The 21,593-nt window shown below is 44.9% G+C and overlaps 2 protein-coding genes across 4 annotated transcripts in view; one reads left to right on the top strand and one right to left on the bottom strand.

Moving 5' to 3' along the window:
- The window catches only part of Rhoj (ras homolog family member J), a 90,075-nt gene extending 87,796 nt beyond the window's left edge, over positions 1 to 2,279 (top strand). For all 3 annotated transcript variants that reach the window (XM_013013981.1, XM_013013970.1, XM_013013975.1), the window contains one exon: positions 1,427 to 2,279. In XM_013013981.1, coding sequence (XP_012869435.1) covers positions 1,427 to 1,573 — 147 coding nt within the window. In that variant the 3' untranslated portion in view covers positions 1,574 to 2,279. The remainder of the gene's footprint in view (positions 1 to 1,426) is intronic.
- An 11,447-nt stretch (positions 2,280 to 13,726) lies between these two features.
- Positions 13,727 to 18,726, bottom strand: Gphb5 (glycoprotein hormone beta 5). The gene is made up of 2 exons (XM_013014958.1): positions 18,523 to 18,726; positions 13,727 to 13,915 (listed from the first exon to the last, which is right to left on the bottom strand). The coding sequence occupies exons 1-2, from the start codon at positions 18,724 to 18,726 to the stop codon at positions 13,727 to 13,729; spliced, it is 393 nt and encodes a 130-aa protein (XP_012870412.1).
- Between the last annotated feature and the right edge of the window lie 2,867 nt (positions 18,727 to 21,593).

Below are 21,593 nucleotides of genomic sequence, written 5' to 3'. Positions count from 1 at the left end.
AGGTACGAAAGTGAAGCTGGGAGTGTGGCTTAGTGATAGAGTGCTTGCCTAGCAGGCATGAAGCCCTGGGTTCAATTCCCCAGTACCACATAAACAGAAAAAGCCAGAAGTAGCATGTGGCTCAAGTAATAAGAGTACTAGCCATGAGCAAAAGAAGTTCAGGGACAGCACCCAGGCCCTGAGTTCAAGCCCCCAGGAATGGCCAAAAAAAAAAAAAAGTGGAGCTGTGTCTCAAGTAGTGGAGCACTAGCCTTGTGGGGGGAAAAAAAAGCTCAGAGTCAGTGTCTGGGCCCTGAGTTCAAGTCCCAGGATCAGCATGGAAAGGGAATGGAAAGGAAGGGAAGAAAGAACAGGGGGAGAAGAAGAAGAAAAGGAGGAGGACGAGGAAGAGGAGGGGGAGGAGCGGGAGGAGGGGGAGGAAGGCAGGCAGGCAGGCAGGGGCTTAGGGTATACTTCAGTAGTAACTGGATATATAGCATAAGACCCTGGGTTGGAGCCCAAAATAAATAAGTACAGCCTGTACCCTGACAAGGAAGATGTCTCTGTCAATAAATTATTTTAAATGTTTATATTTTCTGATTTCTTAAAGTATGTAAGTATGTTAATACTAGATAAAAATACCTACCCGATATTACCTTGCTAAATGATGACCTAGCAGAAGTCCATGCTAGCCCAGAATGACCTGGGGCCCTATCACTCACTCCCTTTCTTGCTTTCTCTGCCAGGCTACCTCTCTGCCTTCACACCCAGGAAATGCATTTCACTTGAACTTGACTTTCACATTCCTCAGACAAATGAGAAGCTGTTACAAACAGCATCACGAAGCCCTAATCTTCACAAAACATATTCAAAGACTACTGCTTGTTTTACATCTCCTCTTAGTTTTTTAAAATAGATTTATAGTCTCATATTCTTCCATCAGGAACAAATAGTGGTGGATCACTTTAGGAATCTGCTTGCCAAAACTGACATACAACTTACTGCTTTCCCGTACAAATGTAGAAAAATGGAAGCCAGTGGGGCATGCCCGTAATCCTCCTCAGCAAGCTGAGATCCTAAGAACCACAGGTCAAAGGCAGCTCAGGCAGAAGCTTTCACAAGGCTGTCTCTAAGGTTCTTAGAGACAGCCTAAACAAGCAAGCTGAAATGAATGAAAGGCCCTAAGTTCAAACCCCAGTACCAGCACACATACACAAAAAGAAAGGGTGTTAAAAAAACAAACAAACAGAGTAGCCAATGAAAATTAGAACGTTAAAAAACAAAAAGGCAGGATCCAGACGAAACCTTGGCTATTTGTGAAAGAGGCTCACAAACAGAACATGATAGGTAGAGTTGGCAAGCCCATAGATGCTTGTTTTTATTGTGTGGGGTTTTGATTCTCTCTCTCTCTTTTCCCCTCATTCATGGCTTTCTGTCTGTGTTTAAGATCGGAGCCCAGTGCTACTTGGAGTGCTCAGCCCTGACGCAGAAAGGTCTCAAAGCAGTTTTTGATGAAGCACTCCTCACCATCTTCCACCCCAAGAAGAAGAAGAAAGGCTGCCGGGCATGTTGCAGCGGCTGTTCCGTTGTCTGAAGTGTCCTGACTGACAAGACCTCCAGCCCCAGTACAGGGCTGGACCAGACAGGAAGTCCTGCCCCGCAGGAGAGCCCTCCACCTTGCCAGCCATCCTGAGCACAGCGCCCTGCCGACCAGCTGCCCTTTCCCACACTCCCCCAGGACCCCGCTGCACAAGGTGGATGTGAGGTCAGAGGTCATCCAACAAGGTCCATCTCCTGCTCATGAACTCAAGCTGATAGGAAATTGTCGCAGGAAAACCAAAGGAGTGCTGGTTCCTGAACTGTGGCCTTAATCCCTGTCTCCACAAAACTGAAGGATACAACACTAACCTTTCCTCTTTTGCTCATGTGTCTTATATGCATTTATATTATAAGCCATTGCCTAATTTCCAACTTCCTCAGGCCTTAACAAATCCATACCAAAGTAGCCTAAGGACATGGGAGTAGATGGATGTTCATTGCTATTTTCAGCAGGTTTCAGCCAACTTATGAGAATCAACGTGTGTTTCTGAATGCTTGATTGTAAGGAAACTTTAAAAAACACTTTTATAAATTTACAGAGCCATAAGTTTTAAACCTGGTGGGAACAAGACACTATGATATTGCAAGTCAACAATTTTGCCAAAGATTTTAACCTATAAATTGCTTACATTGATAAGTGGCTGCTTTTTCCCATATCATATGATCATGTAAACCAAAGATAAACTGTGTTTAAGAAAGTAGTTCTTTTCATCCAAGTCAACAAGGGCAAGAATATGCTGGATCTTTGAAAATAGTGTGTGTGTCTGTCTGAGTTTGTGTGTGTGTGTGTAGACATGTGCACACGGGTACTAGATCTTGAACTCAGGGCCTGGGCACTGTCCTTTAGCTTTTACAAGCTCAAGGCTGATGCTCTACCACTTGAGCCATACCTCCACTTCTGGCTTTTTGCTGGTTAATTGGCGATAATCTCAAAATTGCCTTCCTGAGCTGGTTTTGAACTATAATCCTCAGATCTCAGCCTCCTGAGTAGCTTGGATTACAGACATGAGCCACCAGCACCTGGCTGATCAAATATTCTTTTCTGAGCTCAGCCTCTCCTGCTCCCTCTCTTCCTCCTGTAATTTTACACTCTCTCCAGTCCAATGTCTTCTGTTCTCTCCAGTCATAACCTAACCTGGCCTAACCAAAGGATTTGCACAGTAGGCATGGAAGAGCAAGAATCTCAAAATCCCGAAGGTCAGGTGAAATACCTCCATAGTTCTACCTGTAACTCCAAGTGCTCCTCAGCTTGTTCCTTATGAGATCCCATTGTGTTTGAGTGACACCTTCCAGTTACAACCAAGATGAATGATTGCCTCTCCTTCCCAATGCCTCACCCTTCCTCAGAATCACTTCTCCATAGAACAAGGACTTTATCCTTGAGGAAGGAAAAGCTGAGGAACCATGTGCTGTCTCTACATGAATCCAGACACCCAGGACATCTGTACCATTGTGTAAGTTAGTTCCTACCATTTAATTAGAAGTCATCTTGCCTTCTAAATAATCTTTGATTCTTGGAATCTCCCATATAGATACTTAACTTTTTTATGTTGTTGCATAAAGAAAGTATAGCTTGGCCGTATGAAATTACACCAACTTTTCCAGTTTCAAGCTCCCTCTGTTGAGAAAAGCCAGTCACTGGTAGTCTCTCCCCCTCCCGAAGGAACGACACAGAAAATAATTTGGTGATATAGATCATGTCTCTTAAGACCGTCCCTGAAATCTCTGTCACTTGAGTTCTGTTTGGCATTTCTGGTATGTGGTGGCCCTTCTACATTTCAAGTATTATTTCACTTTTCAACCCATCTAAACTGTTTGACATTTTCATAAGCAAATACACACATGTGTGCATGTGTACATATGTATGTGCACACACATGCATATATACATACATATATGTATATATACACACACATACACAGAGGCAAATGCACACCCCTCAAGGGAAGGTTTTATAAATCAGAGCTTGACATTCAGGGAGGGGAGGAGTTCTGCCTTGGCTTAGGGGAAATCAACTGGGTGTGCGAATTGTCCCTGCTGAGGTTACTATTCATCCTTGGTACACAATAAAGATCCTTTAGCCCTGTAATACAGGCAGCACTTGGAGCCAGCCCTGTTACATTATGACAGAGTCACAGCTTGCTAAAGAGCCACTCCTCACTGATGTGATGAAAAACTGAAAGCAGTGTGTTTGCTCTGGTCAAGGAGAATTTTCTAGCCGTGTGCATTCACCAGGCAAATGGCTCCACAGGTCAGCATCTTCTCCCTGGGCCCCGGGGATCAACGCATTCCTGGCAGGAAGCTCACTCTCTCAACGAGAACCTGAACCCCGACGAGAGCCTGTGGGTGTCAGGCTGCTGTACAGACTCGGAAGGGGTCATAGGAGCCAATTTCTAAATAAAAGAAAGCCGTGATGAGCAAAGCCACTTCATGAGGTGATGTCATCCCACCAAATTAATCATTATCATGGTCATGAGAGTGTGTGCTATAAAATTGCTCAGAAACTATAAATAGAAAGAGACCGACATCTGAAGAAAGATTCACTCGTGGTCTGTACTGTATTCACAAGTCAGCCAGCAGCAGCTGATCTCCAGAACAATCTTCTGGGCCTCAGATGGATGATCTCACAGGGCCATCCCTCAGAGTCAAATGAGAAATTACCTCCATGGATCAAGAGAGGGGTCTTTTGGCTGAGCTAGGCAAACATCAGATTTTCTGCCACATTTTGTGTGTGTGTGTGTGTGCCAATACTGGGCCATGAACTCAGACTTCGGTGCTATCCTATAGCTCTTTCTCTCAAGGATGGTACCTACACTTGAGGCACATCTCCATTCCCAGTTGTATGTGTGTGTTTGTTTTGTGGTGGTTAATTGGAGATGAGTCTCATGGACTTTACTGCTTGGGCTGGCTTTGAACCTCAAATCCTTTCATCTCAACCTCTTGAGTAGCTAGGATGATAAGCATGAGCCACAGGCACCCAGATCTCTAGCCACAGTTTGTACACATAACTTTAGGTAGCTAGGCTAATCTAAACAAAGTCAATCCATCCAACTACTGGTAAACTAGAGATTAAGATTTAATCTATGTACAAATGCCTGGAATCCAGCAGGAACAGCAATGTAATTCCCAACCTAACAGCTCAATCAAGCAGCTAGTTGGGCAGATTTTATTTTTCCACTCAGATGGTTGATTAATAGGATGAATGGATTCCTTGGGCAAATTAATTGGGCTTATTTATTCACACCTGGTGCTCTACCACTTGGTCCGTGCCTCCTCTCCTCCTTAGGCTAGTATGGAAGTTAAAAAAAAAGGAAGAAGGCATAAGGCAACACTATGCCCATGGTAAGAAATCTGGACTGATTTCTGCTGAGAAACACTTCTCAAAGAGCAACCACAGACAACAGTATCTATAGCAACCCTACACTAGGAAGTGCACTGGTGGGCAGGAAGGTTTTGATCCCAAAGCTTCAGTTGGTAATGCCTGATGCTGATGGCAAAGAAAAGTGCCAAATGAGGGTTGGGAAGGTGGCTCAGTGGTAGAGCACTTGCCTTGCATGCTTGAGGCCCTGGGTTCGATTCCTCAGCACCATATAAGCAAAAAGAAAAAAGCCGGAAGTGGTGCTGTGGCTCAAGTGGTAGAGCGCTAGCCTTGAGCTGAAGAGCTGAGGGACAGTGCCCAGGCCCAGAGTTCAGGCCCCACGACCGGACCCAAAAAAAAAAAAAAAGTGCCAAATGAAGCCGACACATTTCATTTTCATCGGACAGTCGGTAAAGGAAATAGTGTTTCAAATGATAGCAAAAGAGCAATTGCAGCTATCTTCTCGATTTTAGGAAACATTAAAAACTAAATCTGGAGTTTGAATCCAACAGAAATGTGATGCGTTACAGTCAAAGCACAGTAAGCCCTTCTCAGTGAGTGTCTTCAAGGAGAAATATTTGATTTGAGGCAAGACTCCTAAGATACCATATGACTCAGGCTGTCACAGTGGACCAGCCTTTAATCTCAGCACTTGGGAGGCCAAGGGATCAGGGTCTCAAATTCAAGGCCAGTTTGACTATGTAGGAAGACTGTCTCCATTTTTAAAAAAAAATGATATTCTGTCATATCCACAAAAGTAAGCTCATTCATGAGACCAACATGCTAGATGAGTCCAAACCGCGGTGGTTTTTAAAAGGCATACTTAACATCGTGCTAGAGATAAGATCTCACAAGACATGTTTCTTCTTAAATCCATCCAGCTGCAATGATGTGGAGGTGTGCTCTCCCCACAGAGAGAACCAGTGATCTTCAGCCAGCTCCCCAGGAGTCTTTGAATAGCTGTCCAAGTACAAATGAGGATCCTCACAAAATGTCATCTCAGGACTAATAGAAGCAGAAAAGAAAAGGCGAAGGTCAGAGTAACTGGATTTCTTACCAAGAAAGCAAGGCACTTAAAAGAAAAAAAGAAAACATTGGGAGAATAGAGCGGAAGCTAAAGGCAAAACACACGGCCCAGCCCCCAGAGGCTCAGGGAGGGTAAGACTACCGATGTGGATGCCCCCTTGCTCACCTGCAGCAGCCCTGCATGAGTGCTAGGTAACTCCAATCACAAGTGGGCCCTTGGGGTATTTAAATACAGGGTGGACCATACCCCTTTCACCTTCTCTGCTTGTGTGTGGCACATAGTCAAGGGAAACTTAAGGAGACCTCTGAGTGAATTAATTTAGACTTTGAAAGCTTCCATGCGCTCATGAACAGGACTTCAAAACTGGGGAAAAATAACCTTGAGATACCCAGGGAAAAAAAAAAAACATATGAATCACTTCAGTGAGATACTTCCAGGTAGAAAGAGGATGTTTACTATATACAAACGCAATAACACAATGATGCAATCATTCATAGTCAACAAAGACCAGAAAGGAAACCGAGGCACCAAGCTCTCTCTGCTAGGCCTCTCTCCTGCCATGAGGACTGAGCCAGGCTCTTTGGGGAGCAATTTGTCAGGGGGAAGGATGGGTCGCAGACAGTTTGGCTCCTCTGTGAGGGGATAGGATACAAGTTCAAGAGCAGTTGTTGGCTCTGAAAGGGCCCAACAGGAAATGAGAGTAAATGCTGGCTGATTCATCTTGGTCTCCATCTGGGTGATTCTCCTCCTCAGGGGGAAATCATTGCAAAACCTAGGGTTGCTTTGGTGTGTGTGTGCCTTAAACACGTTCTCCCCTGGTGATTTCATGTTGCTGTATGAGCTCGGCAGTGGCTCTGAGCGGTGTGGGATCTAGCTGGAGCGATCGGGGTATATTTTTAGCCGTGTCCTCTGAGGCACTCGGTGTGCAGATGGGTTTACTGAGCAGGACCTGTGTGCTAGGGGCCGTGGGAAGAGGTCACCGTGCTCCGCTCAGCCTCCCTGTGAGCAGTCTTCTTGAGTTTATGTTAGTTCTTTGGGGGGAGAGGGGGGGAGTTGAATAAAATAACATTAACGCTTCCTCCACATAGCAGTAGGTTTCAAGTCGGTTGAAAATACATGCCTAAATCATTTTTTGAAGCAATCCAGTTTATTTTTCTACTCAAGGAGCCACAGGTAAGAAAGTGAATGATGCCTATGTTCCCATGGCCTGGGGAACCTGTCTTTTGCTCTCTGCAAACAGCATTCGTGGTTAAGGACATTCAGCAAGGAGTTTTCTTTTTTTCTCTCGTGTTCTGTCCAACGCCATCTGCACAGTCAAGGGACCAAGCACTGCCCGCTTGCTTCAACCTGAGCCCTATAGAATACCATTACTATCTACCTGTTCTCTTATGAACGGAATGCTATTGCATGTATTGCTTTGCCTTGCCAGTTATTGTGTGCCGTGTTCTGACTTTCAAATCCTTAGCCTTTTTTGTGTTCCTCCTCCCACCTGTGGATCATCTGAAGCGGTTTGCCCCGGCCTTTGGATTCAGGCACAGGATCTCAATGGGAAGTTGGACAGGTGCACTGACTCCTAAACCAGACCCAATCAGCTACACCTGATTGCTAGTTTAGACCATTACATCTCAGGCCCAGCCCAGCCCTGCTACATCTGAATCTACCTTTCAACAAGCCCCCAAGTCAGGGCAGGAAAACTCCATGAGACTCTTATTGCCAATTAAACACCCAAAAAAAGCCAGAAGTAGAGCTGTGGCTCAAGTAGTAGAGCGTTTGTCTTGAGCACAAAAGCTCAGGGAAGCATCCAGGCTCTAAATCCAAGCCCCCAAATCAGGGCACACACAACATTAAACAAATTTCTAAGACCTAAATGTTTTCAAAGCACTTGTCTTCATTGTTTAAAAGCCATGGACTCTCTACCAGGGCTTATTGTACACAATTCACTTCCTACACAGGACCTGGGCCCATTCCACAGGCTCAAGTCTTAAGCACAGACCAGAGTCTTACCTGCTCAGCAGTTTCGCTAAAGATCCTGGAACCATGCTTTACTCTCCATCCAGAACTCTCAGGAAATCTCCACACAGGGAAGCCTGTGGTCTTACTCAAATCCCACTGTTGCTGAAGATGAGCTGTGTACAAACCACCTTCCTTGGAGCAAGCTTCCTCTTAGTGATTGAGTTTCAGAAGAAGGTTCTTTGCCACTGGGCAGCCAAGCCCCTAAGGGCCTTCCCCCTTGATGAAGGACCATCCCCATTGGTCTTCCTGAGAAGGGCATGCCTTCCCAGACCAAGGCCTGACTTCCACACTTGCAGCCAGGTGTCCTGACTTACAAGTAGGAGCCCACCTGTGTCCCCAGAGGACCTTGCAATGGAGAGGCTTTAAAACTGGGCCACCTTTTTATACATCTGGGAGAAATAGGGCTCATCAAAGCAGCTAGAATTCTTGAAAGGGTTTGATCAGATCCCAAAATGGAATCTTACCAAAGATTATTTTCACCGCTACAAATGTAGCCCTGATTTTTTGCTTGTAACCACTGATGTGAGCTAGGAGAAAAAAAAAAAATGGTGTGTGTGTGTTTTTTTAAAGTGCTTCTGCTAGTAGTGCCTGTGGCCTACACAGCCCAGCTCCTCACCTAAACACTTCTCTGGCTCTCTCCCTCTCCCCCTACTCTTCTTGTCAGTTTTACCCTCTTCGTGGAAGACAAAAGAATCCTTATTTTTTGCTTGTTGTTTTTAAGAATTTCATTTCTAGTCCAAGCTGTCTGAAAGCTTCTCTTCATTTGAATAATAGAAACGTGTCTACTAATTGAGGGCTCATGGCTACAATCAAAGGCTGAGGAAGAGAAACCTGCAGGTCAGAGCCCATTCACTCGCCTCCTCTTGTCCCCATCTGAAAAACGCCGAGAGAGTCAGGACTAGCATAGGGTACACATTACTCCTTCTGACTTTGTCCTGAACTTGGCCTCAATTCTGATCATGCTGAAACTGCAGGCCAATCTCAGCTGGACCTTGTGTATCATTAATGAGTGTAACATGTCAATGGGGAGATGTTACACAAAGGTTTCTTCAACTTGCTCCAGTAGCACCCAAACACGGAACAAAACCTTCCTCCTCAAAACATTCTGAATCAGTAAAACTGTGCCCCCCCCACACTCCAACTATTTTCATTGTGATATGTAGATTCCAAGAGGAAATGGAAGCTGGAGGTTCAAAACAGCCCAGAAGAGCTGGGGACAAGGGGAGGGGTACAGCACTCACCTGTCAGATGTGAAACACTGAGTACAATCCCCCATGCTTCAAAACAGCCTGCAGGCTTCCTTCCATCAGCTGACCTGGACGGCTCACTGTTCCACACTGTGGCTGGTTCAGGAAGCAGCATGGTGAATCCAAAAATAAATAAATAAACGGGATCTGTGCGTATATGTCAAGTGCCTAATTCTGCCAGTGACTTAGTCATGTGACAATATCCTTTATCTTATATGTAGACAGTTTCTTTTTCATGAATAAAATGTTCTTTCAAGTGAGTTTGTTCACCTTGTTGGGGGGTTATTTGTTTTGTTTTGGGGTACTCCTAATTGATGCCAAGACTTCATGCTTGCTCAGCAGGAACTGTATCACTAGAGGCATGCAGCCACCCTGGAGCTTTTTCATTAGTTATTTTTCAAGTCTCACGTTTTGGGGGGTTTTTGGTCCAGGTGGCCTGGACCTTGATCCTCCTATTTACACTTCTCACATAGCTGGGATGACAGATGTCTGGCCTTTCACATGATTTTAAGTTGTGTTTGTGACTTGGGGATCTTTGCATTTATTCCCTGATTATAGTCCTCCTATCTTCAACATCACTAAAAGAAAGTTATTCTCAGCTGGGTGAGCTATGTACACCTGTAATCCCAGCTACCAGGAGGCGGTCAGAAGGACATTGGTTCAAGGCCAGCTTAGACAAAGTTAACGTAAGTCCTTAAGCAAATAAAAAAATAGAGTAGAAATGAAATAAAAATTTAAGAGCAAGCCAGGCTCCCGAGGCTCACATCTATAATCTTAGCTACTCAAGAGGCTGAGATCTCAGGATCACGATTTGAAGCCAGCCCCGGCAGGGAAGTCCATGAGACTCTTTTCCTCAGAAAAAGCTGGAAGAGGACCTCTGGATGAAGTGGTAGATAGCTAGCCTTGAGCACAAAGAGGCTCAGAGACAGTGCCCAGGCGCTGAGTTCAAATTGCCCCAGGGACAGGCAAAAACAAAAAACAAAAAACTAACAACAACAACAAAAAGCAAAGATGACTGGGGTCATGGCTCAAGTGTTGGAGTGCTTGCTTAGCAAATTTTAGACCCCAAATTCAATCTCTAGAATTGAAAATAGCATTCTCATATTGATAATATTGACAGTTCGGTGAAATGAGGGTTTGTGTTGTTGTGGTTTGGGGGAATGTCTTGTTCCCCTCCCCCCAGTGGAGGTAGTTTATATTTTTCGCTTTCGGGAGCATGTGGCTCACCATCAAGGTCAAATTATACTCCTTATCTTTGTGTCAGGAATTCTTTTCTTTTTCACATTCAGTTACGCAGTATGCTAAAGATTCATCCAACTAGAGAGACTGAGGGTCAACTATAAAGCCAACAAGCTTAGGAAAGGTTTACTTTACTTCTGATAATGAGGACCTGGAAAGGAGACAAGACTAATCCTCTGAGTTCCTGCACTTTGGGGGAAGGCTGTGTCTTACACTGCCAATTACAGAGCTCTGCACCTGCTCCCTTGCTTCCTCATGCTTTCCCTAACTGCTTGTTCCTCTATTAGGCAACACCTGCTCAGAGCACTTTGGCGCCCCCTTCAGACACTCTAGGCCCACAAACCTTCCTGCTGCCCAGTCCACACTTCTACGCATTAGACCGAAGGACCATTATTGACTGTGCCAGAAGATTCGTTATGCAAATGAGGACCATAATTCTTGTAATCCAGAAGACTGTTTTCCTAGTAGAAAATTTCAACAGGAAATAAAACTCAGAGACTAATTATTGCTAAAGAATAGTTGAAATTTTCTTTATTTTTGGAAAAAGTATTTCTTCCTCATTTGCTTCAGCTTCGGAAGATGTGGAGAAAGGGTAGGGAGCAAGTTGTTTTGAAGAAAAGGTTTCTGGAAAGGAGACAAGCAGACCCCATGAAAACTGTATGAAATGCAATTTGTTCTGTCAGTGCTACATTGTTTTCAGTTAAATACGGATTTTACTTGTTCACTCTGAAATGATTTTATGACACTAAAATTAATGAATGGGAAGAGCTCATTGTTAGCTGCACTGCCCAAAAGTTAGCTAGGCTGGATTTTATCCAGTCCTCCTTAGATACACTATGGACCTGTCCTAACCAGAAACCTACTCTTTTAAAGAGCAACCCTATGAGCCAGGCACCCGTGGCTCATGCTTATAATCCTAGCTACTCAGGAGGCTGAGGTCTGAGGATCGAGGTTCAAAGCCGACCCTGGCAGAAACATCCATTGAGACTCTTATCTCCATTTAACCACCAGAAAATGTGAAAGGGGTACTGTGGCTCAAAATGGTAGAGCACTAGCCTTGAGCAAAAAGTGGTGGGGGAGAGAGAGAGAGCGCACTCAGGGACAGCACTCAGGTCCTGAGTTCAAGCCCCATGACTTAATGACAGACAAAAAAATAAAAAAAGCAACCCTGTGGGTTCTCTCACTTTCCACCTTCTCATGTGATTCTCACTTGTTTCCATCGAAGACCAGGAGTGGAAGGAGGGTCGCCTTCCCCTGCCTCCCAAGACTCAGCTAGGTAATAACTGGGACCTCCTTCCAAAGGCCACTGCTGTGTCGGGCAGAAGTTCTCTTTGGCCTGTGAGACCGGCTCTCTCCTGCCTCCCCCCATCTGGAGCAAAACCACTACTTCCAAACTGGATGTGTTCAACCTGCCCTGTGTTTCCTTAACTTTATTTACCCACACAGCTGGAAATGTTAGCCATTTCTTCCCAGGACCTTTCCTGATGCACCTCTACTTCTGGCAAACCTTGTTCTTCCAGGAAATCCTGAGAGGCAGCTTGAAACCCCAGGACAGCATCCAGCATCAGCCCAGATCTCCACTGCCCTGGCAGAGACCCCCTCCCCCAGCACTCCATTCCTTTCTGTGTCAGAGTGACTTCCTTCCCGCCAGCAGACCTGCTCTGGGTTGGAGTGGATTTTGCGTGCATCTTCTCCTGTTGTTCCCAGAAGTCCAACCCCATCCCAGTGCTGGCGCATCAGCCCTTTTCCTAGGGACTCTTGGCATGGCTCAAGTCTCCTAGCTGAGATGTGCCAGGGTTGCAGACTGTACCACCTTGCTCTTCTCCCCAGAGTCACCTGTCTGTGTCCCTTATCAAATATGAAATCTCTAATTCATACTCGGGCAAAAAAATAACCTTGGGGTTGAAGTGTTCATACTGCTATCTATACCAAGTGTATTAAAGACTAAAAATAAAAAAACTTTCTGAGCCCACTACTGGTGGTTCATGCCTATAATCCTAGTTACTCAGAAGGCTGAGATCTGAGGATCACAGTACAAAGCAAGCCCACGCAGGAAAGTCTGTGAGACCCAAAAAGCTGGAAATGAAGCCATGGCTCAAGTAGTAGAATGCCATCCTTGAGCATTCTCAAGGGCCTGAGTGCAAGCCCCAGTACCAGCAATAAATATTAAATAAATGAAAAGACACATAAAAGTTTGCATACATTCAAAAAGCAGAGAGCATATTTTATTGTCAGTAATACAGATTTTCTTGGCATAATGCAAAAAAATGAACAAGGTTAATTCATCTTCCAAAAGGCCAGAATTAAAAGACATTTGCATAAAATCAGAGTTTACAATAAAGGTCACAACAGCTTTTGCAAGACTTTAGCAAAAGCTGGATGATCACAGATACATTTCCTCTTGATCAGCACTGCAGCTTCCCCATACAAGCATGTAAGGTTTCTGGGCTTAATAAATTGCCACTGAAACTTGAAACACACTAAAGAGAGAAGAATATTTGTAATTTACCATTTGCCACAGTTTGGGGAGAATGTCACAGTCTAAAAACATGAGTATAATTTCAGAGGTTTAAAAATCTCAATTGCAACTTCTAGTTGTATTTTTTTCTGAGTTTTTTTAACATTATCATTATTATTGATTATAATTATTCACCCAGTGGCCTATTTAGGAAGGTCTTTAAGGGCATGCAGAGAATTTTGCTTCGAAGAAGAATGAATCAAATCCAAACACCTGTTACTTTGAGCTATTCTTTTTACCGACCCCCTTTCCATAGGGATCTGAGAGGTTTGTTTATTGTGTAGGTAACTGCTCAGTTCAAGTGGCAGTGAGGCACTTCCTGGAAGGAAACTTGCAACTGGATTTCCTTTGGAATAAGGAAGACGAGTATACTGGTTTTGATCATTTCTGCCTCTTGGTCCTGAATCCCACTGGAGAGCAGTGAACTTACGGAGAACTTACACTTTGCAATCGTACTACCTTATTTTATCCAACACATTGGATCCAATGGCTATTGCCTCTCCAAATTGAGGGAGAATTAAAAGACACAAACTGAAGCAGAGAAGTAATTTTGGTGAAGGCATACATACTGAGTAGCATACATTTTCTGCACCGGGGCCTTGTGCTTAAGGTAGACTGCAGGGCTACACGTAATCTCCCCTGTAGGGATGGTCAGGGTTAAACAGTTCTCAACTCCAGAGGGCAGAAGGGCAGCGCCAGCGTCAGGAGAGCCACCTGCTGCTTTCTGCAGGCCTGTGACTTGGGCCTCACATGGTCTCGCATTCGGTGGTGGCCGTGGAGCAGCCCCCACATTCACAGCGGACAGCCGCGGGGTAGGTGTAGAAAGGGTTCACTCCAGGGGTACAGTGAGGCAGCTGCACAGTCACCTGTCTGGTCTCCTTGTAGGTGCAGACTCGATGATGCGCTTCAATGTAGGGGGGCTGCAGGATGGGTTTCTGTCCCCACCAGTAGAAAACAAGGAACTATTAGAGCTCACCATCCCCCATATTCATTTTCTTGAAACCATTTAGCACTCTGGGAAATTAACTCAGGCTCTATTTGTTTGCTTATGGCTCTGTCTCCTCCCAGGAGAAAACAAACTCCTGAAGCCAGGAAGCTGGTTTGATCGGCTCCCACATGAGCTCCCGCAGAGGCCCCTGCACACAGGAAGCGCACTCAGTCAACGTGGAGCAAAGGAGTCATGCAGATCATGGCAAATGGCTTGTCACTGTTGAGGAGGCTACCTCCTATCGGCTGTTGGCAGTCCAGCCGCCTGAATAAGCCTTTCAAAACACAAGGCGGATCATGCCCAGCTCGTCTCACAGCCCTAGTGACTTCTCATCTCACTCAGGAAAGCAGAGAGCCCTGTGATTCCCTGCCAGCCTCCATAACCCCTTCCCTGCAGGCTGACCTCCCAAATGTCCACAGCACAATAACTCATCTCCCAAACTACCCAGGCTCTGCCCCAATGCTGGTCCCTCCGCTCTAATGCCTTCCTTCACCACCTTTCTGCTTTGCTTCAGGGGCCACCCATTGGCAGCTCCTGATGATCCTATTTATCACGGGTGGCATCCCCACATCCACGCCATGGTACTAATGCACCCCTTCCTGCCTTGCGCTTCTCCACACCACGTGGCATCTTACACACTGTTATTCTATTGTGAGACCTTTCTGCCACTGGAGTGAGAGAGCTTCAGCAGGACAAGGATGCTCATCCATTTGCCCACTGCCATGCTTCAGTACCTAGATCAGCACCCAGAAGGGTCTCGGTAACTATTTGTGGTTATACCAATGGAAGACTGCAGAGCTGGCAGATTGCTGGATGCTCTGTGCACATCTTTTGTCTTGTTTTTGTTTTCTTTTGTTTTTGCCAGTCCTGGGGCTTGAACTCAGGGCCTGGGTGCTGTCCTTAATCTTTTTCACTCAAGACTAGCACTCTACCACTTGAGCCACAGTGCCACTTCTGGTTTTCTGGTGGTTCATTGGAGATAAGACTCTCACAGACTTTCCTGCCCCAGCTGCCTTTGCACAATAATCCTCAGATCTCAGCCTCCTGAGTAGCTAGGATTACAGGCGTGAGCCACCAGTACCCAGCAACTTTCAATTTTTTGGTGGTTAACTGGAAACAAGAGTCTCACAGACTTTCTTGCCCGGGCTGCCTTCGAACTGCAATCCTCAGATCTCAGCCTCCTGGTGTGAGCCACCAGTGCCAGGCCTGTGCACTCTTCTGATAGGCTAAGCACTCACTCTCCTCCTTTGCCTTCGATGGACTGTGAATTCAAAGGTAATTCTGATGGACAGAGCCCAGAAATCAGAGAAAAAGCAGTGCAAGCCACTGGAAAGCCTCAAGACCTGAAGTTAGACCTGCTGAGCTAGGCAGCCTCTCCCTGGAAACCTATGAAAATCACTGACATCCAGGAAGCCTCCACAAAACACCAGCCTCATCCATTGTGGCGGCAGTTACGAGGATGTGTGCAAGGTAAGTGCTCCATAAATGAAATCCATTGCTCGCATGAGAGCAATTATAAGGAAGTAATAGAAGGTAACTGTGTTACAAAGGACAATGCCTTTGCCTGTCCTGAACAACAACCACCACCACACACACAAAAAAGGTAAATATGAAGTTGGGTGCAGGTCGATCATGCCTATAATCCTAGCTACTCAGGAGGCTGAGATTTGAGATGGAACCTAGCCTAGGCAAGAAACTCCATGACAGTCTTATCTTTAATAAAGCACCAAAATAGCTGAAAGTGGAGTTGTGGCTCAAGTGGTAGAACACCAGACTTGAGCATAAAAACTTGAGGACAATGCCCAGGATCCATGTGCATGCACACACACACACACTCCCGTAGGACAATAGGTAACAGGGAAATACATAGATAATACATAGATTCATGTATCCATACATAATAGATACATACATACATAGATTAATACACAGATACATATATATATGGCAGAAGATAGATAATATATGCATAGATACATACCTAAGTAGGTAGATACATAGACACAAAGTAGATAGATGATAGATAGAGAGATAGATAGATAGACAGACAGACAGACAGATAGACAGTAGATGATAAGCAAGGCAAGGTTGGAGGTGGAATCCTTGCCTGAGTGTTCTAGAAATGCCAAGCTCCTATGATCACACAGAAAAGCTGAATTTGTCCTCAGCCATTTTCTCCCACCCCTATTTTGTGTCTTCTTATCAAAGGCCTCAGGCAGACCAGACATTAGTTAAATTTGTATTTCAGATAATTAATCTGTCTCATATACATTATTCTAGACTTATGCTAAAAAAATTGTTGTATATTTGAATTTACATGGGCTTTCTGGGTTTTTCTTCTTTTTATTAACTTCACTTTGGCTTTAGCAGGAGAATTGGTGTTTTTTTCTTCCTTTCATTTTTTTATTTGGTTGCTTTGGAGGTTGGAAGGGGCTGTTCTGTTGTTTTTGTTATATCTGGCCACAATAAATTCAGGTAATTGAGCTATCACAATTTTCAGCAGTAGGTCTACCTTCAAAAAAGTAACTCCAGCTCCTCTATCACCATGAACATCCTGATTCTCAGACATTCCCCCTGATGAAGCTGCCAAGAAAAAGTGTTCTTTATGTCAGGAACTCTGGGAAGATGGATTTCCTCCTTGTACTTATTTCCGTAGCTAACCTCCCTTTTCCTGTACAGCAAAGGCCCCATACTAGCTGCTCAGATTAAGGAGAATCCAGTCTTTCATGGTCCCCATGCTTCCATGGTCCAACCAGAGACCCTGATCAGTTCTCCCACAAAATGTAAAACCCTGTGTTTGGTGGGGGATGATGCAAAACAGAAAGCCAAGCACTGGCCAGGAAGCCAGCCAGCTTAGAGAAGGAGCTGGCGTGGGGAAGGAGCAATGGGGAACAAATATGATTGTGAAAGAAATGACAGCTGGATGACAAGGAATGTGGGGAAAGGACTAAAAGGAGTTTTATAAAGCTTTTCAAAGTTAGCCTGGGGGCTGGGAAGGTGGCTCAGTGGTAGAGCGCATGCCTTGCATGCCAGAGGCCCTGGGTTCAATTCCTCAGCACCACATAAGCAAAAAGAAAAAAGCCGGAAGTGGCGCTGTGGCTCAAGTGGTAGAGCGCTAGCCTTGAGCTGAAGAGCTGAGGGACAGTGCCCAGGCCCAGAGTTCAGGCCCCATGACCGGACCCAAAAAAACAAACAAACAAAAAAGTTAGCCTGATGGGCTGGGAAGTTGGCTCAGTGGTAGAGCGCTTGCTTTGCATGCATGAGGCCCTGGGTTTGATTCCTCAGTACCACATAAGCAGGAAAAAAAAAAAAGCCGGAAGCAGCGCTGTGGCTCAAGTGGTAGACTGCTAGCCTTGAGCTGAAGAGCTGAGGGACAGTGCCCAGGCCCAGAGTTCAGGCCCATGACCGGACCAAAAAATAAAAATAAATAAATAAATAAAAGTTAGCCTGAAAAGGCCAAAGTTTAAAAGATAAACATGGGAAAGCCAGATTGCCAAGGACATTGAAATTCAGTATTGATGGCTGGTCACGGAAGGCCTAGAACCTGGGCAGTGACAAGATCAGAGCTGGGCCTGGGCTAAGGGAGTCAGCAACTCACCTTGTGTTGTGATCAGATGGTTTCCTCTTCATTCTTCAACCAACTCCTCATCTCAGTCTAATAAGATTCTGACTTTCAGATTTTGATTCCCATTTTGTTTTATTTTACTTTATTTTTTCCATCCTGGGGCTTGAACTGTGGGCCTGGGCACTATCCTTGAGCTTTTGCTCGAGGCTAACACTCTACCACTTGAGCCACAGCACCACTTTCTGATTATGTGGTACTAAGGAATTGAACCCAGGGCTTCATGCATGTGAGGAAAACACTGTACCACTAAGCCACATTCCCAGCCCTTTATTCCCATTTTAAATGAAAGGCCAGGTATAATTATATATAAAGGGACTTATTCGGTCTGATCATCCCTGCGGAGAACAGGGCTGGGGTGAGCAACTGAGGAAGGGCCTGGGACCACCCCTCACTCACCAAGCAGCTTAGGAGTTCTTTACCACAAATGCAGGCTATAGGGAAGAGACCAGGTCAATGGCTTGGACATTGTCTCTATGAGACTTTGTGGTCAGAGCACCTCCCCCTCTTTTCTTTGGTCAGTTGTGGGACTTGAACTCTGAGCCTAGGCACCATCCTTCAGCTCTTCAGCTCAAGGCTAGCATTTTACTACTTTGAGCCATAGCATCCCTTCTGATTTTCTGGTGGTTAATTGGAGATAAGGGTCTCCCGGACTTTCCTTGCCCAGGCTGGCTTTGAACCACAATCCTCTGAGCTCAGCCACCTGAGTAGCTAGGATTCCAGGGGTGAGCCACCAGTGCCCAACTAGGCCCCCTTACTATCTGTGAAATGTGTGGAATAAGAGCCCATTTTGACCTCCTGGAGATGTCTCCCAAATGCACAGATACCATGGGAATCAAGATGTGCATCTTATCAATGCTTTCCTACGGGGACAACTTCGTATCTTTCCCATCACTTTTGGAAAATGCTGAATTAGTGGCCTTGCTACTTACCTCCCAGGTCTTGCAGCGGCCCCAGCAGGCATCGGTGGTGATCCGAAGTCCCCTGCAACCCGGCTTCCTGGCGAGGAAAGTAAATTCCCTCACAGCACAGCCCACAAAGGTGCGCAGGTTCTCGCTGGAGGTGCTGAGGACAGAGCCACAGACACACAGGACGAGGAGGGCCCCGGAGCCAAGGACAAGGCAGGTGAGCTTCATGCTGTTCCAAGAGATGCAAAGGTAGAGTTTAACAAACCCAGCTGCCCACAGGGGGACAGCCAACAATGTGCTGGTGGCTGTCAAAGAGACCTTGCTCTTGGCACAAGAGAAGAAATGAGGTAGGAAGTCAGAAGTGCCCACAGAGTCCGGCACAGGATGCCCAGAGCCTCAGTAGCAGGTTCTACTAAGAGATATAGGAAGTATTTTAGAACCTAACCCTAGCAATACACGCTCAAGGATTTCCTATTATAACCCAATTGCTGGAGTTGATGTGGACATTGAAGAAATTTATCCCAACGGGCTCTTTAAAATGAACACAAAATAGAAGTTCACAAGTAATGCATAGCCCAACATAGTATGTGAGTACATATATATTGTTTTAATTCAGCTCCAGGATATTTGAATGCCATGCTATAAGCTTTGCTCAAGATTATATTTTCAGTGTCAGGGATGAGGCCTGAATGAAGAGGGGATCCAGAATAATGGTCTGCCTATATAAACTGTTACGAATCCAATGAACCACAGAACCAAGACATAGAACCGAGTTCATGGCCATTTACTCACCACAAACTATCTCCACTTTCCACTTGTAATGAGCCCTGTCATTCCATTTAAAAGCAAACGGTGGGAAACAATGAACACATTTCCAACCTAATCCAAATCTACAGTCATCTCTGGGTCTCAGCCATTTGCTACGCTCTCATGACTGGAATGCCTTTTATGGTTGGTTCACTAGAGAGAACACAGCTGGATGTGTAAGTGAAGGGGACATTGCATCTATGGGCTACCCTGGCTGGTGATCACAAGAGATGGGCTGCATCTCCAAATCATAGGTGCTTCTTCTATGGAAGAAGCTTCTATGGGCTTCTTCTTAGGAAGAATGAACTTAGAAAAACTGAGAGCTACTTACCTGATCTTGCTGGAGCCAACGCTTCTTGTAGAGCTGAAACTTGTGCCTGAGGTTTTAGAAGTCCCAAAGAGGGGCAGAAGTTTGCTCTGGGTAAATGTACCCTGGTACTGGACTGCTTGCTTACTCAAATATATAGGGAAGGTCTTGTCAATCAAAACCAAAGAGGCAGATTCTTACAGGAACTACTAAACACATCAAAGCTGTGGAATATAAAGCCAGTCTCTATTTTCCAAAAACTGATTCACTTGAAGGGTGGTGTTTTGTTTCTTAACATCAACTACTGAAACAGCAAGTTGCCCCAGAGGGTGACATAATCCCAGGAAAACCCTCAAAGGTAACTCACCTGGTTCTCAGAGAACAAATGCACTGGGGCAAGATGGATTAAATTTTCCTTCGTGGTAACCACACGTTTCCTTTAAACAGGACTAAGTCACTAGTAGCTCATGACCAACTCATTTCTTGACTTCACCACACATCCAAGATGTTGAAAAATAGCCAAACAATGATGATTACTGGAAAGAACATGGGATCCCTCACTGAAAGACGAATATTATTATAACAAGAAGACTTGTTGACAGTCTTCAAATTAGTTAAGCAGTACTGTTAGTTTCTTTAAAGGAATCATATAGGGAAAAATGCCAAGATATTCAAAATTATTATCTCGTGTATGGAAACGGAACATGACTTTTCTACTTTTCTTTTTCTATATGATTTTCACCATTTCTCACATTGGCCTGATTTTTATTATAGAAAGCCAGTTAACATGAATATTTTTAATGAAAAGAAAGCAATATTTATGCAGCATTCAATGCTGCTCTTATAAAAGTATTTCATTAGATTTCTGGGCTTAAAAGGTTAAAATAAGAACAAAATAATAATTTGTACAGGACACAATTGATATTCCAATTTACAATAATAGCATGCAAATGGATTAAAGCCTACTTGTCATGGCATTTTTCTGGGCGTTCTAGAAAGTAAATGAAGCAGACATCATCTTCGCCCTTAGGAGTTTACACATCACAGCAAATCATGACATAGCCAGAGACATTTAAGACACATATTAAATAACTAATGAAACCAAAGAAAGAAGTTAAAGCATCTCCATTTTCTGCAAAAAAAAAAAGCATGATCTTTATGGAAATACACTTTTCATTAGAGGTTTGATTTTTCAAAGCATAACAATGCCCAATGGATTCATCAACACACACCAGCCCATTTGCAGCACGATTACTTTATGAGTGTTACAGACAATGGACCTAGACTTGGGATAAAAAGAACTTTCTTCAGCCCTTCAACCTGTGTCTAGCACTGTGGGCCCCGACTGTTTACCTGGCATGATCTTTCTAAGTTACTGGGCCAGAAGATCACCTGAGAGTGAGTCCTCTCTCTAAGCTGTATTTCTGGAGAGAGCTGTTTGCACTGTTCACAACAGAACACACTGTGTTTGCAGTGTCACAAAATGCAGACAGACAACCCAGGGGTTGCACCAGGGCCAGTTGCACCTTTCCTTCCCCATCGCCAAGAGCCTTCACAGGCAGAGGCCAGCACCCTGCCTTCCTCTCACCAGCAGCAGCCTCGCCGTAACCACCACTCAGCATTCCTACGCATCTACTTAGTACCAAGCACCCCGGACTCTGCTGTGCTTATGTACATTATCTTCGAGCCTTCCAACCATTCTAAAGGACAGCTCGCATTTGCTCTTTTTGACATAGAGAAATCCCGGCTCCATCATTTTGTAATCTGCCTCAGCAGTCCTGGAGAGTGGTTGATGGGTTTGTTTCATCTCTGTCACCAACCCCAGCCAATGGGAAGTGACTGCTTGAAACACTGGGTTTAGAAAGTCATGGATGGACTGAAGTGCCTGTCTGGCAAGCACAAGGACTTGAGTTCAAATCCCAGTTCTACCAAAAAAGAGGGAGGAGGAGGAGGAAGAGAACGAGGAGGATGAAGAGAAGGA

The sequence above is a fragment of the Dipodomys ordii genome, unplaced genomic scaffold (assembly GCF_000151885.1).
Source record: "Dipodomys ordii isolate 6190 unplaced genomic scaffold, Dord_2.0 Scaffold2, whole genome shotgun sequence".
Classification (NCBI taxonomy): domain Eukaryota; kingdom Metazoa; phylum Chordata; class Mammalia; order Rodentia; family Heteromyidae; genus Dipodomys; species Dipodomys ordii.
This window is presented reverse-complemented; position numbering and strand designations above follow the sequence as displayed.